Source organism: Biomphalaria glabrata, chromosome 3 (assembly GCF_947242115.1).
Source record: "Biomphalaria glabrata chromosome 3, xgBioGlab47.1, whole genome shotgun sequence".
NCBI classification, from domain to species: Eukaryota; Metazoa; Mollusca; class Gastropoda; family Planorbidae; genus Biomphalaria; species Biomphalaria glabrata.
This window is the reverse complement of record NC_074713.1, coordinates 15,780,883-15,796,998: the sequence shown is the minus strand read 5'-3', so window position 1 is coordinate 15,796,998 and position 16,116 is coordinate 15,780,883. Positions and strand designations below refer to the sequence as shown.

Here is a 16,116-nt window from a genome sequence, read left to right as displayed (position 1 = left end):
ATTGAATTTGTTGGCTCAATTGTTTTGTTATTGAAGTACAAGTTAGTGTTGTATGTAAATGTTTAATTCTTTTAATTTATTTACACTCATAATAAGTAATTATCTAATAATCCCATATATATATATATATATAATCTAATTTGTTGTGAAAAATGCTAGTCATATATAATTAAGTAGATTTTTTTTTCATATGACTAAATAGATTCGTTTTTATTCATCAAACAATTTTATTTATCCGAGTACTATTTATGATTGGCAAGAAAAAACTTTGTGGCTCTTTAAAAACTTTGAAATTTAGTAAATTGTAATTTTTGGCTCTACCGACTCAAAAGGTTGCCGACCCCTGAACTAGTAACCAAACATAAGACCGACAATATACATAGGATATAAAAAAAATCTTTTTTTTTTTTTTTTTTTTTAATTTCCAATTTTGTTTCATTACACAATAAGAAAATAACATTGCACTTCCTTGTGCATTCATTAAAAAATAGATTTCTATTTGATGTGCGCTAATAATAGGTCACGGCACAAGACAAAAAAAAGAGAGGCCAAACGATATTACAGATATATATATATATATATATATATTAGGTTTATTGACTGGGGAAATACAGAGAGAGATATATTTATATTTATTAGGTTTATTGACTGGGGAAATACAGAAGAGTTCCTTATAAACAAAATGCTCAGACCAAACTCACCAGACTCTCAGAAATAGCGATAAAGACTGGACTTCTAATAAACAAAAAGAAAACAGAAGTTATGAGGATCAACAACAGACAAGAAAACCCAATCATGCTACAGGGAGAGAACATCCTTGATACGGACCACTTCACTTATCTGGGAAGTAGAGTTGGTAAAGACGGCGGAGCTGATAATGATATACTAATTCGGATCAATAAAGCTAAGTTTGCCTTTTCAACTCTTCAAAGTATCTGGCGCGCTAAGGCATTATCTCTACACAACAAGACACGAATCTATAATACAAACGTTAAGTCTGTCCTTCTATACGGTTCAGAAACTTGGAGAGTCACTAAAACAAATATAGAAAAGCTCCATACCTTTGTTAACAGATGCCTAGGCCGGATATTAAGAATTAACTACTATCGATTTGTGGGAGAGAACTAGACAAAAGCCCATAGCCCAAGACATCACAAAACGAAAAAGGAGCTGGATAGGACACACCCTGCGAAAACCAGCTACCAATGTTGTAAGGCTGACACTTGACTGGAACCCACAAGGAAAGAGGAAAGTGGGCAGAACCAAGCAAACCTGGAAGAGGTCAGTCATCAGTGAAGCTGAGGGTACTGGAATGACATGGGAGCAGATGAAGAAAGCTGCTCAGAACCGATCTCGGTGGAGAGGTGTGGTTGCGGCCCTATGCTCCCCTGGGAGTGCACATGATTAAGTTAAGTAAGTCCTTATAAACGTTTTGGACATAATGTCCTGTCTTAAGACTGTATGGCTTTGGCAGGATTCACTTCATACTGCATCTAAGGGACACTACTAGTGTTAGAATAGACCTATAGGGCATTAATTCGCCAACGATTTCGTTCTCAATGCTAACAATCTCCAACTCCTCTTGCAGGGTCCTGGGACTTGAACACGAACGAGAAGGTTATCTTCGGAACGTCCGTTGCTGCAGGTGCTTTCATTATTGTTATATTGGTGGCCATCTTGGTGGCCTACTTTTGCTGCTATAAAAAGAAACTGAACAACAACGAAGAAAAGTAGGTCATCGCTTGTTTTTATTACAAAGTTTTATCAACTCACTCTGTCTGTCTATCTGTCTGTCTGTCTATTAACATAGATAAGACATGAATCAATAAAAAAGTAACTAATTATTCAATTAATAAGTGGTAATTAGTTATTTTGTTTAATATAACAAGGGAAACTAATACTTCAGTATTCAGATATATGGCTGAATTTGTTGGATTTATTCCCAATAAATAATTGTTAGCGCTATTTCTCCCTCACACATTCTCCGATCAAGTTGATACTTTAAACACTTATTTAGTGTACCTAACAAAACATGAATCAATAAACAAAATACTCAATTAGTCAAATAATTATTGGTAGTTCATTATTTTGCTTGATATCCAGTAAGTGAAATAACTTGTACATATTGGTAGATATAGTTTTTGCCCTATTGGTGCACTCTTTTTTGTTTAAAGTTTAAAAAGATATTTTTCTTGTTTCTTAGAGACTTTCTAGATCGAAATTTTTGTTTCTTTATAAAATAGAATGTGGAAATACCACACTCGATCATACTACGCACTACTTCTATTATCCATACTGTAGCAAGTCACTACTTCTATTATCCATACTGTAGCAAGTCACTACATCTATTATCCATACTGTAGCAAGTGACTACTTCTATTATCCATATTGTAGAAAGCACTACTTCTATTATTTTGTAATTCTGTAATTTATTTGTAAAGTAATAGAACTCTCTCTCTCTCTCTCTCTCTCTCTCTCTCTCTCTCTCTCTCTCTCTCGATAAGGTTAATTAGTTCATGCGTGCTTCGTTTTAAAAAAATAATACTTTAAAACAAAAAGTATTTCTAATTACTGCATCTTGGTTTGTTTACCTACCAGACTTGTTAATTTTGAATTGTTTTTTAAACTTCCTAAGCGAATGAAATGAAACCTATAGAATGTTTAGTTCGCATTGATCTGCCCTAGAGTGTCACAGAAAGAAAGTACTTTAAATAAGTCTAGTTTTATTTTAAAATTTTAAAATTATCTTCCATTTAGAATATTAGTTTTTTTTGCCTGGACAACAAAGGTGGAATATTTTTAGCACTACTCTGCATAATAAACTTACAAACTTGAAAACAAAAAAAAAATTTCAGGTCACCAAGAAAAAAAAAATTTCACCATCTCATTCTTTTCCTGTTTTGTGTCCAGGCTGTATGAGTCCAGCTACCATGGGTCAAGTCCACGTAACGGCTATGATGGTCCGTACAGCGAGAGAGACTCGTATCCCGTCACGTATTTAGCGTACCAAGAGTAAGTCTGCGATAATATAATGTTTATGAATGACCTTCTAACAATTCCAAAAACTTATCTTAAAATTGTTTCACACATTGAAGTATCAACTCTTTGTTAGGAGGAGCACTGAACTTGTGCTCTGTGGCTGTGGCTGTGGCTGTGGCTGTGGCTGTGTCTTAGTGAAATAAGTGCAACACAAAAACATTATTGAGGGAAGTAACAAATATTATAACGCCAAAGTAATGATAAGGTGGACACTAGAAGTGTTATACTTATGTATTTAAAAACATTTGGCGACTAGCAAGTGACATCCAAATGGAATGTTAAAAATTTCAATTCTATTTCAATTTCGATGGAAACGTTCTTGCTCTACTGCGCTTACTTGAGTCTTTTATCTCCATTCATACTCTTTCATCTGGGAGATGTCACGGGCAGATTAATCACTTTTTTTTGTGTGACAGTTTTGAGGTGAGGATGATCCTTTTACAACTATTCGCTATTGATAGTAACAAACACTGGAGGCTCTTTATTAGGGGACAAGACTATTTACATAATTTTTAACAACTATTCACTATTAAAAGTAACAAACACGGGAGGCTATTTAGTAAGGGAGATGACTATTTACCATATTTTTAACACATTTATGCAAACGGTTTTAGTTTTTGTGTGAAAAAAAAAATATTTTTGAAATTGTATTACTAAGTTAAGTAAGTTCTGTCAAACTGACTACTACAATTACAAAAAAATGTTTCCTTTTATTTTTAAAAACAAAAAATCTATTTAGTATTCATATAAGTGAAGCATGATTGAAAACAACAATTAATAAGTCGTTTTTCATATTATCGCGAGAACTACAGTACTACCGAAAGGACACAAGCCACATATTTACAGAAATACAAAACTAGCTAAAGCTTTGAATAAGAGAAGGACCTTTACAAAACAATAATTAGATCACTTAGATAATCATTATAAGACATCAGTTAGGCCAGGCTCTAATTTCACATTCACTTTCACCTATCCTTTGGTCTGCTGGACCGTTGGGGCACCACACAAGATCTGTCAACCTTCTTTCTCCATTCTTCTCTGCCTTTGATATAATTTCATTCTGATATTCTTTCTGAAAATATTAAAACCTGCCTTTTTGCCTGCCTGCGTGGACCACTTGGGGGGGACGATTTTGAGTTTGTGTTCTCTCATGAAGTAATGTTTACATTTAATATATTTAAAAAAAAAATTAGTATTGGTAGTTTTTACTTTTAAACTGATTATCGTGTGGACTCAGTGTGGAGTATACTTTTGGGTGTAAATGGAAAGGCGTCAAGGTTCGTTGAACAGAGTCAATATGATCAGTCCTTGCCACGCTGTGGCTACATACAATCACAAAGTAGTCACTTTATGTAAAGCTTTACTTTGATTAGACCTATAGGTATTTGAAAAAGACTTGACTAGTCTGTCTTAAAAGTAAAAAAAAAATTGACTAGCCATATTATGGAAACAATGAGAGACTATGTTGTAGAAATATGGCAATATTTTCGCCTCATGGGCAGATAAGCCGGTAGTCCGTGGGGTTTGCTTAGAGGCCGAGAGACTCTACGGTCAAAGACAGTCGCCAGAACGGAAGGATAACGGCTTTGTCTATTTAAATTGTGACTAAATATGTAGGCTAAAGCTAGGTCTGGCTAATATAAATTTGCAAATATACCATGTGTAGGCTATAACATTTTACACTTAAAACTCAATAACGGAACCAATTAGTATGTCAGTCAGTCAACTGTAACGTGATGACGTCACTGTACTCGCTGACCTCTTGCTATGAATACGAAGGATTTAATTGCATTGATTGACATCGCAACGTTCGATAAACTAGCTAATAAGATTACGTGAGTAGATCTCAGTTGAAATGTGAAGGACTCGTTGGGCTGCTCACTATGTTGTATTGGTCGACACGTGGTCGTCCTAGGTTTGAACCGAGTTCCTTCTGCCTCAAGTTGTGATCTTGTAAAAAAAACAACTGAATTTTTAAAAAGTCGACGACAGTCATTGACATTACATGTATCTACCGTAAATGTTTTATCGAAGAAGTGCATTGACTTGGCCACACTGTTTATTAGTACTTCACTCATGCACTTACGCAATCCAATAAACACACTCGCCTAAACAGACATACACAGAGTTTATCTGATGGACCGGCACTCCTTTTGGTGTCAGTGTAGTATGAGGCGTGTATGGATGGACGCCCACGCAGATCGTGAGCCGAATCGTGTCATGGCCTATGTGGACACCCAATTCGTCCCAAAAAGTGATCCTATTTTAACGTGTGGCTGACTTAAATGTGTTTAAATTAATGTCGGAATGTGTTGTGTTACTGTGAAGATAAAGAATCCGCTAAATCTATCCTCACAACTAGAGATCTTGGTCTTGCTACACAATTCAAAATAACACTAGGCTAAAACAGAGCAAAAAAAAACTATTTTGTTGACTCATATGAATTTCAATAGCTCAATCGTTTGACAATCTGGCGTAGTGTTGTTCTCTTAGTCTATATAGTCAATAGTAACAAGCTGGCATTGTACCATCCTCAGTGATGATCTGTCTTCACTCAACTGGCCAGATTTTCCTACAATGATAAGCGATATAAATATGCCATTTTTCTGTGTTTATGTCTCATTCTGTATGTAATTATATTTTTAGACTTCCCAAGTCTGAGTTAAACAAGTCCTAGTGTGTTGTAAGTTTTGGGATTCTGAAAAAGAAAAACACTTTAAGGCTTCCCCTACCCCAACATTTTACCTGCGTGAAATTTCAAAACTTCAAGATTACAATCTCCTCTGACCAGGTTGAATGTCACCCTTACCTGTGTTTTGTTTTTAGCCTGACACGTGGACATTGAATCCGCCTTATTAAGTTCTAGGTTAGGTTTTGTGTGTGTGTGTGTGTGTACAGAGTGCTGGTATGTATGTAACACGTAACGGGAATGTAGTGTTTTGTTTTAGTTTGTTCGTTGTTTGTAGTGCATGAGTGTTGTACTTATGTATGTGGTGCGTTTGCAAATATAGCCTAGTGTGTGAGTCTGTATGCATATAATGTAAGGTGTATATGTGTAATGGGAATGTGTGCTTTAATGTGTGTATGTTATGAACAATGTGCAGCTAGTATGTATGTGTATATGTATGTAATGCAATACAATTTAATTAGATTAAAATGTATGTGTGCTTGCTATATACGATGTTAGTGTTTAGTGTGTGGTCATAACAATGAGAGAGAGAGAGAGTGTGTGTATGTATGTGTAGAGAGTGATGTCTCCTCCAAATTCATCTAAAGTGAGATTTCCTAACATTGTGATTGCTTTTAGTTGATTTTTTTTTTTTTTGTGTTGGCCTTCTATTTTAAAACCTCAACTTAGAATAACATCCCTAGCTACAAGACAGTAGACTAGAGCAGTGAGTGTCAATAGACGGGTATAGTGGAAGTGGCACCCCCACACACACACACACACACACAAATGAAGACTAATTAAATAGATTTGAAAAAAAAGTGTTTTAATATTTATGTATATCTATTTCTAGACTGTTTCATAGATAGTTATCTGTGTGTGTGTGTGTGATATTGTGACAACACCCTATTATTAATTTTATAAATAAATAAATAGATAAATAACTTGTAACTTCTTTACAGCATCAATGACGGGAAGTATGACGGCTATGTCAACACGGGCACTTTGGACAAGCCTTGGTAAGGAATCTTTAAAAAACATTCTTCTATTGGCATCTCTCTCTCTCTCTCTCTCTCTCTCTCTCTCTCTCTCTCTCTCTCTCTCTCTGTGTGACATAACTTGTTGAAATCTGGTTTATAAGAGATTCACTATATACAAAAGTAATGTTCTAGTTATGAATGCTATCTCAGAAATTAAAACTTAAATTACGCCAAGTTTTGTGAACACACTAATAACCAACTATTTGAAAGGTAAATCAATGTCACTAAGTTTAAATGTGGTGACATACTATCAGATGTAGAGCGACAAATGATACATACATGCTTGCTGTTATTGCTGCTAATAGCCGTCAGAGGTGCCAGTTTATGTAAGATAGTTTAAGAGATAAAACTGCTCTCCAACATTCTATAATAGTTTGAGAGATAAAACTGCTCTCCAACATTCTATAATAGTTTAAGAGATAAAACTGCTCTCCAACATTCTATAATAGTTTGAGAGATAAAACTGGTCTCCAACATTCTATAATAGTTTGAGAGATAAAACTGCTCTCCAACATTCTATAATAGTTTGAGAGATAAAACTGCTCTCCAACATTCTATAATAGTTTGAGAGATAAAACTGCTCTCCAACATTCTATAATAGTTTGAGAGATAAAACTGGTCTCCAACATTCTATAATAGTTTGAGAGATAAAACTGCTCTCCAACATTCTATAATAGTTTAAGAGATAAAACTGCTCTCCAACATTCTATAATAGTTTGAGAGATAAAACTGCTCTCCAACATTCTATAATAGTTTAAGAGATAAAACTGCTCTCCAACATTCTATAATAGTTTGAGAGATAAAACTGCTCTCCAACATTCTATAATAGTTTGAGAGATAAAACTGGTCTCCAACATTCTATAATAGTTTGAGAGATAAAACTGGTCTCCAACATTCTATAATAGTTTGAGAGATAAAACTGGTCTCCAACATTCTATAATAGTTTGAGAGATAAAACTGGTCTCCAACATTCTATAATAGTTTGAGATATAAAACTGGTCTCCAACATTCTATAATAGTTTGAGAGATAAAACTGGTCTCCAAAACAAATCCTGACAAATATAAAAAAAAAGAGATGCCTTTTCAGTCCATGGCACAAATACCTTCTTTGCATAAACGAAGATCGTGACGAGGACAACATTATTGACCTACTATCCAGCCCGTTCGTGAGCCCATCAACAGTAGTCGTCATGAATGTTTGTGTATGCTTTACCTAAAGGTTCCAAAGGCGAGCTCTTTTTTTTTTTAATTGCACCAGGCCAAATAACTTCTCACGGACTGTACATTTGTAAGGAGCAGTAAAAAGAAAAGAACACACTACTCAGCCAAAAGCACTTCATTTTAGTACATATGTACATTTATAAGTAGATCTACTGATGCTATCTAGTCTAACAAAAAACTGGGGTACTTTTCAACTATCATTAGTGTGGCAAGACATTTGAAATGCGATCTAAAGAAGTATTAGAGAGTGAGAGAGAGAGAGAGATACGGAGATAGAGAGAGAGATATAGATACAGAGAGGGGGGAGAGAGAAATACAGAAAGATAGATAAATAGATAGATAGAGAGGATAGAGAGAGAGTGAGTGAGATAAAGAGAAAAAGAGAGATACAGAGAGAGAGAAAAAGAGGGAGGGAAAGAGATACAGAGAGAAAGAAAGACATATGTACAGAGAGAGAGAGAGGGAGAGAGAGAGAGAGAGGTATAAATAGAAAGATACACAGAGAGAGAGATGCATATATATTTATATATATATATATCTATTGTTATAACCCTGCCATGCAGGAGGTGCGCACTGTTAGAGACTAGACTAGGAAGGTGCGCACTGTTAGAGACTAGACTGAGAAGGTGCGCACTGTTAGAGACTAGACTGAGAAGGTGCGCACTGTTAGAGACTAGACTGAGAAGGTGCGCACTGTTAGAGACTAGACTGAGAAGGTGCGCACTGTTAGAGACTAGACTGAGAAGGTGCGCACTGTTAGAGACTAGACTGAGAAGGTGCGCACTGTTAGAGACTAGACTGAGAAGGTGCGCACTGTTAGAGACTAGACTGAGAAGGTGCGCACTGTTAGAGACTAGACTGAGAAGGTGCGAACTGTTAGTGACTAGACAAGGAAGGTGCGCACTGTTAGAAACTAGACTGAGAAGGTGCGCACTGTTAGAGACTAGACTAGGAAGGTGCGCACTGTTAGAGACTAGACTAGGAAGGTGCGCACTGTTAGAGACTAGACTGAGAAGGTGCGCACTGTTAGAGACTAGACTGAGAAGGTGCGCACTGTTAGAGACTAGACTAGGAAGGTGCGCACTGTTAGAGACTAGACTGAGAAGGTTCGCACTGAGAAGGTGCGCACTGTTAGAGAATAGACTAGGAAGGTGCGCACTGTTAGAGACTAGACTAGGAAGGTGCACACTGTTAGAGAATAGAGTAGAAAGGTGCGCACTGTTAGAGACTAGACTGAAAAGGTGCGCACTGTTAGAGACTAGACTGAGAAGGTGCGCACTGTTAGAGACTAGACTGAGAAGGTGCGCACTGTTAGAGACTAGACTGAGAAGGTGCGCACTGTTAGAGACTAGACTGAGAAGGTGCGCACTGTTAGAGACTAGACTAGGAAGGTGCGCACTGTTAGAGACTAGACTAGGAAGGTGCACACTGTTAGAGACTAGAGTAGGAAGGTGCGCACTGTTAGAGACTAGACTGAAAAGGTGCGCACTGTTAGAGACTAGACTGAAAAGGTGCGCACTGTTAGAGACTAGACTAGGAAGGTGCTCACTGTTAGAGACTAGACTAGGAAGGTGCGCACTGTTAGAGACTAGACTAGGAAGGTGCGCACTGTTAGAGACTAGACTAGGAAGGTGCGCACTGTTAGAGACTAGACTAGGAAGGTGCGCACTGTTAGAAACTAGACTGAGAAGGTGCGCACTGTTAGAGACTAGACTGAGAAGGTGCGCACTGTTAGAGACTAGACTAGGAAGGTGCGCACTGTTAGAAACTAGACTGAGAAGGTGCGCACTGTTAGATACTAGACTGAGAAGGTGCGCACTGTTAGAAACTAGACTGAGAAGGTGCGCACTGTTAGAAACTAGACTGAGAAGGTGCGCACTGTTAGATACTAGACTGAGAAGGTGCGCACTGTTAGAAACTAGACTGAGAAGGTGCGCACTGTTAGAAACTAGACTGAGAAGGTGCGCACTGTTAGAGACTAGACTAGGAAGGTGCGCACTGTTAGAGACGACTGAGAAGGTGCGCACTGTTAGAGACTAGACTGAGAAGGTGCGCACTGTTAGAAACTAGACTGAGAAGGTGCGCACTGTTAGAGACTAGACTGAGAAGGTGCGCACTGTTAGAGACTAGACTGAGAAGGTGCGCACTGTTAGAGACTAGACTAGGAAGGTGCGCACTGTTAGAGACGACTGAGAAGGTGCGCACTGTTAGAGACTAGACTGAGAAGGTGCGCACTGTTAGAGACTAGACTGAGAAGGTGCGCACTGTTAGAGACTAGACTGAGAAGGTGCGCACTGTTAGAGACGACTGAGAATGATGTCGACATTAGGAAGAAGAGAACAAGTTCCGCCCAAGTCTGGATATATATATATATATACAGAGAGAGAGATACGAGGAGAGAGAGAGAGAGAGAGAGCAAGAAAATACGAGAAAGGGATTAGAGATATTCAAAGCATAGAGATAGATAAAAAGACATAGGATGAGGAAGATAGTGATCTAGAGACAGAGAGAAACGGACAAAGGTCAAAAAAGGTCAAGATATTTACGTAACTGAAAAATTTCATCTTGACACAAGTCAACAATTTTTCAAACCAAAGAAACAACTAATGTCAGCCATGTCTTTGAAATGTCAACTTTTTTTTTTCTCCAGGTTAGGATACATTCCAAGACCTAAAGTAACAGGAGCTAATTTATACAACTGACCTTTGACACGGGCACAAAACTTACTTTTAGTTCTGAACGAAAAAAGAAAGAACTCTTCCAAGCCTTGAAATATGGATTCATTCCCTTTATCTATTTTTATTCCAGGAAGCGTGACCTACAGATAGAAAACATATGAACAACTCAAATTTGTCTTTGATTTTTATATATTTATAGGTCTTATTGCTATAAACAACTATGAACAACTAAACTATCACTGCAACCTAGTAGATAGTAATGAAACATTTTAAATTGATCTCATCTATCTCACATCTACAGCTATGAAAGAAAGGCAAAAAAATATCGCAAGGGACATAATCACAGACAATGTCATGTTTACATCAGTTACTCTTCTTGTTTCTTCGTATTTAAATTGATAAACATTGTGAGTCATAGTTGCAGAAATTATTTTGACTTGGCAGTTGACCAGTTGTTTTCTTTTCCTTTTTGTTAAATCAGGCCTAAATACCGATCACTGGAATGTTGACATATCTGGTATTTTTATATGTTGTAAATATAAATGTATAAATAAATTCGCGTGATCTGCATTTATAATTTAATTCAGTAGTCTCTGCGAGCTGGGTTTATTTACCTAAATAAGGTAAAGCTGGTATTCGTTGGAGCACTTATAATTGGCACTAGAGATTCTATTGTACAAATCATTTCTTGAGACAAGTAGCCTAAAGGTCTTATTACTAACTAGAGGCTTTTGATCTTGACTTGTCCTACATAGTTATGCCAGTTGCTATCCAAATGGGCTTTTTTTTTTTTTGGACTGTATTGTCACATTTCATGACTCACAGTTTATAAAGTCGTAATTTTTTTAAAAGCTTTTAATTAGTGCATCTTTCAAGTTCGCTAGGATTCAGTTGTTGTTGTTTTTTTTTAGATGTGGGTAGAAAGGGGGGGGGGGGATATCTGTCACCTAGCAACCACAGCTCTGCTCGAGGAGGGATGCGAGCTCCATGCTCTGTGATAGTTAGCCCAAGCGGTTTATGACAACTTAGCCACACATTCCAATTTGAAAATCTCAGGAGAGATCTAGATGGAAGGATGTGTTGAAGTAAGCCAGAGCTCTCCGAGGGCAGTTGTACAATATTTACAGTACAGCAATTCCGAAAATTGTCGCGAATACTTTTTTTTTCTTCATAAATACATTAAGTTGTAAATAATTGAATGTCTTGACTTTTACGATAAACAATTCATTAGGCATATTATAATTACTTTAAGAGTTTAAAGTTCGTGACCTCATTTAATCTTGAATACTAATCATTTATGTTCACTTTTACTTTAATTTCAAATAAAGGAAACAATAAAACTAAAAAAAAAAAACAACTCACTTAGAAATTAAGAATAGCAACTCTTTTAAAATGGCATCTAGGAGTTAGTGACTAATTTTAAACCTAAAGCTAGGAGGGGAAAATTTCAGAAATTCTCTTTAATATTCAAGTCATTTAAATAACATCATTCACTTAAAATATAATAATTATACAAATAACATCTGGCAGTGACAGAGAATGATAACTCGTTCGTTTCTTAGAATAAAAATAGAATATCTGTTAGATCTAGGCTTTTAGCCTAAATGTTCTGAGTCTGTGCTACAGACCATTGCATCTCTATCTCTATAAGAAATAAAACTGGCCATGTGCTTTGATGTGTAATGGCTTAGTTTACAGCATACTTTTTAATCTAACAAAAATGTTTCTTATTTCATCAAATATCAGCATTTTGGTCATGTAACTCAGCTTAAGGTCACGTGATAAAGTAACGTTACCCTTTTAGACCTTGTGATGTACAGGGCAGGTGATGTAAAGGTCATCTGTTTCTGTGGACCACTGTTAACGAAGGTGTCTTGTGGCCAGCACCACGACCAACCAGCTTTACTTTTCCCCAGCTATTGTCAGAGCTGGGTGATGGAGGCGCTGGGGATAGTGGTGCCGTCTGTGACTGTGTTGTGGGCGCCATGAAGATCCCGGAATAAAAAAAATCCCACTTCATCAGAATTCAAACCCCGGACACCTACGTCGGTAGCCAAGCGCTTTAACACTCATCCACCTCGCCTCCAAGGTCACGTGATACCTTTTAAATATTCACAAAGATTGATCTGTTGTTTTGTGAGCTTATAAGATTCACGATGTAACAAAAAAAAATTCATTATTTATAACAATTTAGATATTTCACATTATTACTTCTGTTGTATGATAATAAAAATTTATAATTTTTTATCAATTTGTTTTCATTATCCTTGACATGTCTGCGCGTGTTTGTGTGTATGTTCTTGTGTATGTTTGTTTATGCTTAAGCGTGTGTGTGTGTATGTTTAGGCGTATGTCTGTTTATATTTAAACGTGTGTCTGTGCATGTTTAGATGTTGGTGCGTCCGAGTGTGTTCGAGATAGTGATCGTATATAAATGATATATATCCGTCTGCCTAATAAGCCTACAGCTCTGTATTTGATATCTTCTATTGGTAGATACCCTGTGGTGTTATCTAGATACCAAGATCCTAAGCAAATCAAGGTAATGAGAAGATGCAGTGGCCCTAATGCTGCATAAAACTTTACACAAAGGACATGTAAAAGAGTTGTTTTTTTTTAACTAAACAGTAGAGTTAAAAAGGGATACTGCAAGGGAGACCATCACAGACACAAACATCTTAACATCACTTACTTCCCTTGTCTGTGGTGCAAAGATAAACCACATCATTGATTTTGATATTCAGAATAAAGGAAACAAAATAAAACAAAAATGAGAACGAAATGTTTTACAATGTTCTGGTTTTCATTTTACACGTTTCTCATTGAAGGTTCGAACCCGGGGCCATCAGGACGACAGTCAAGAGCACATACCATAGGACCAGGCAGCTCGAGACCTGCCTCTTCCGTCCTGCGGGTGGCTTGCATAGCAAACAATCTAAACATCTTCATTTTTTAAGGAGCTAAACAAACAAACGAACAAAATAAAAAGTTAAGCCGACGACAATTCTTTTTTCTTCACACTAGATATTTTGTTTAGCTGCATTATTATTATTATTATTTGACAACAAGCATACATCTACCAGCAAGTTATTTGACAGAAATACTCTCTTACTGACCTGATTTATTTGATAATATGTATGGCGAATAGACAGAACAGTTATGAGATAACTTTATTTGACAAATCAATGCAATTGTAGTTCTTACATTGATTGTAAAACAAGGTTACAAAGACAGTTTGTGTGGAAAAAAAAAACTCTTAATCGGCCCCCGAAGTGGTCTACCCAGGCAGGTAAAATGGAAGGTTTCAATATTTTCAGAAAGAATATCATAATGAAATTCTATCTTTTGTTGTGGCCCCAACAGTCCAGCGGACCAAGGGATAGGTGATAATGAGGAAGTCTGATGTGAACCTAGCCTGACTGACGTTACATAATGATTATCTGATTGATTGTTCTGTAAAGGGTCAATCTCTTATTCAAAGCCTTAAGAAAACAAAATTTCCGTAAAAAATATCCCCTTGCTTTTAGTTCAGTGTTCTATGCCTCTAGTCCACTATTGTAGTTCACGTGATAATATGAAAAACTACTTATTAATTGTTGTTTTAAATCATGCTTCACTTATATGAATACTAAATAGATTTTTTCTTTTAAAAAATAAATGTTATTATGACAGAACTTACTTAACTTAACTCTACAATTTTAAAAAATTCTTTTTTTTTTTTTGACAAAAAATTTAAAACCGTTTGCATTAATGTGTTAAAATATGGTAAATAGTCATCTCCCTTACTAAATAGCCTCCCGTGTTTGTTACTTTTAATAGTCAATAGTTGTAAAAATAGTGTATTTTTATGAAAAACTGCTTGCATATTTAATTTTAAAAATTCAATTTTTCGCTTTCAGAAAGGAAAAAAGTAACTGTAGCATCAGTACTTCGAATGGTCTAAAATATAATGATGTCGGATTTTCAATATCTTTTCTAGTTTACGAGATCTAAACGGGAAGGACGGACGGACGGACAGACCACACAAAACTAATATCGTCTATTCCCCTTTCCGGTTTCGCTAGATAAATGATGTGAATTTAATGTTTCGCTTGTTTATTTAAAATCAGAAACAACCATTTATAGTGATAATAGAATCACAGTTTTAAAAGTGGTAACGAAGTGTTTCAATACTCAATTATTTCTGATTAAAGAAACAATATACAAAATAACAGAATATACACAAAGCTTAACCCTAACCGGGCCTCACCCTAAACCTAATCCCAACGTTTGACTTGTAAGTTTGAGAAAAAAGCCAAAACTAGTAATGATTTAATAATTTTTTAAATTGAGAAGGAGCGTTCTCCTTGTCTTACTTCTAGGTACATGTACGGGGGCGGGAATAACTTCCAGTAAATGTGGCCATCTTGTGAGGACATGTCCCTCCCCCTCATCCATTAAGAGATTTAAGAAGAGGAAACTCGTAAACTTGTAACGATAGAGGAGGAGGGGGGGGACGAATCCCATTCAATCAAATCTATGAATGAAAAAAAAAAAGCAAGGGGGGGGGACATTGAAGGTCGTCATTCATGCCAAACTGTACGGTGATGTGGCGTCATCGGGAGGACAGGTTCCCACGGCTGCGCACCGTCTTGCCTTCTGTGTGTGTGTGTGTGTGTGTGTGTGTATCTGTGATGTGTGTCAGCGGACCGATATTTGGACCGCGATACCCGAGCCTGGTCTCTTTTCATCAGGTCACTGCGCAACAATGGCACTGGCTGGACATGATCACCGCATCACAATGGTCAGTGGGGGCCCTAGGGCGCGAACAAAACATTTTCTCTCTGGAGATGTAGGTGGGAGTGGAATAAAAAGAAAAGGTTCCCTGGTTAGGAGTTACGGTTGGGGGGGGGGGGGCAGGAGGGTAGAATGTCCAAGTTTTACGCCCCTCCTCCGATGTCACAACTCCCCACTCCCTGTTTCCCTCAGTTTCTTTCACCTCTTGACGATTTCACAATAATCTTTAACATAACGAAGTATTCTCTAACAGATAGCTCTTTCAAGCACCGTGTCCGCTTGTCTTCTGTACCACTGCGCAGCTTCGACTCAAATTTCCCTACGGGCTGAGAGGTTGGTCACGCCCACTTGTCAACAATATGAGAAATGTGCTTACGTCATTAGCTGCACACAGTCTTTCCAAACGCAAGAAAACGTTCACAATGTCAAGGACATAGGAAGGAAATAGGCAATATATTAGCTTACAGTGAGTTCTATTTAAAAAAATTGGTTTAGTCTTTTTAGTGGCCTCCGTAAGGGGAAAAGCCGCTATTAAGTTTGTGCAAAATGTCCGTCTGTCCGTCTGTCACACTCAGATCTCGAAAACTATTATTTCATCTTGCCATGTAACTTGTTTTTTTAACATAGACTTGTTAATTCTTATAGTTTTATTAATTGTAATCGTTTATTTGATCACTTTTTAATGTTAGCTAAA

At 36.9% G+C, this 16,116-nt stretch overlaps 1 protein-coding gene across 3 annotated transcripts in view; it reads left to right on the top strand.

Annotated features, from left to right (window-relative positions):
• The window catches only part of LOC129925142 (uncharacterized), a 42,683-nt gene extending 29,790 nt beyond the window's left edge, over positions 1 to 12,893 (top strand). For all 3 annotated transcript variants that reach the window (XM_056023643.1, XM_056023646.1, XM_056023645.1), the window contains exons 4-7: positions 1,589 to 1,730; positions 2,911 to 3,012; positions 6,670 to 6,726; positions 10,619 to 12,893. In XM_056023643.1, coding sequence (XP_055879618.1) covers positions 1,589 to 1,730; positions 2,911 to 3,012; positions 6,670 to 6,726; positions 10,619 to 10,670 — 353 coding nt within the window. In that variant the 3' untranslated portion in view covers positions 10,671 to 12,893. The remainder of the gene's footprint in view (positions 1 to 1,588; positions 1,731 to 2,910; positions 3,013 to 6,669; positions 6,727 to 10,618) is intronic.
• Positions 12,894 to 16,116: the final 3,223 nt, after the last annotated feature.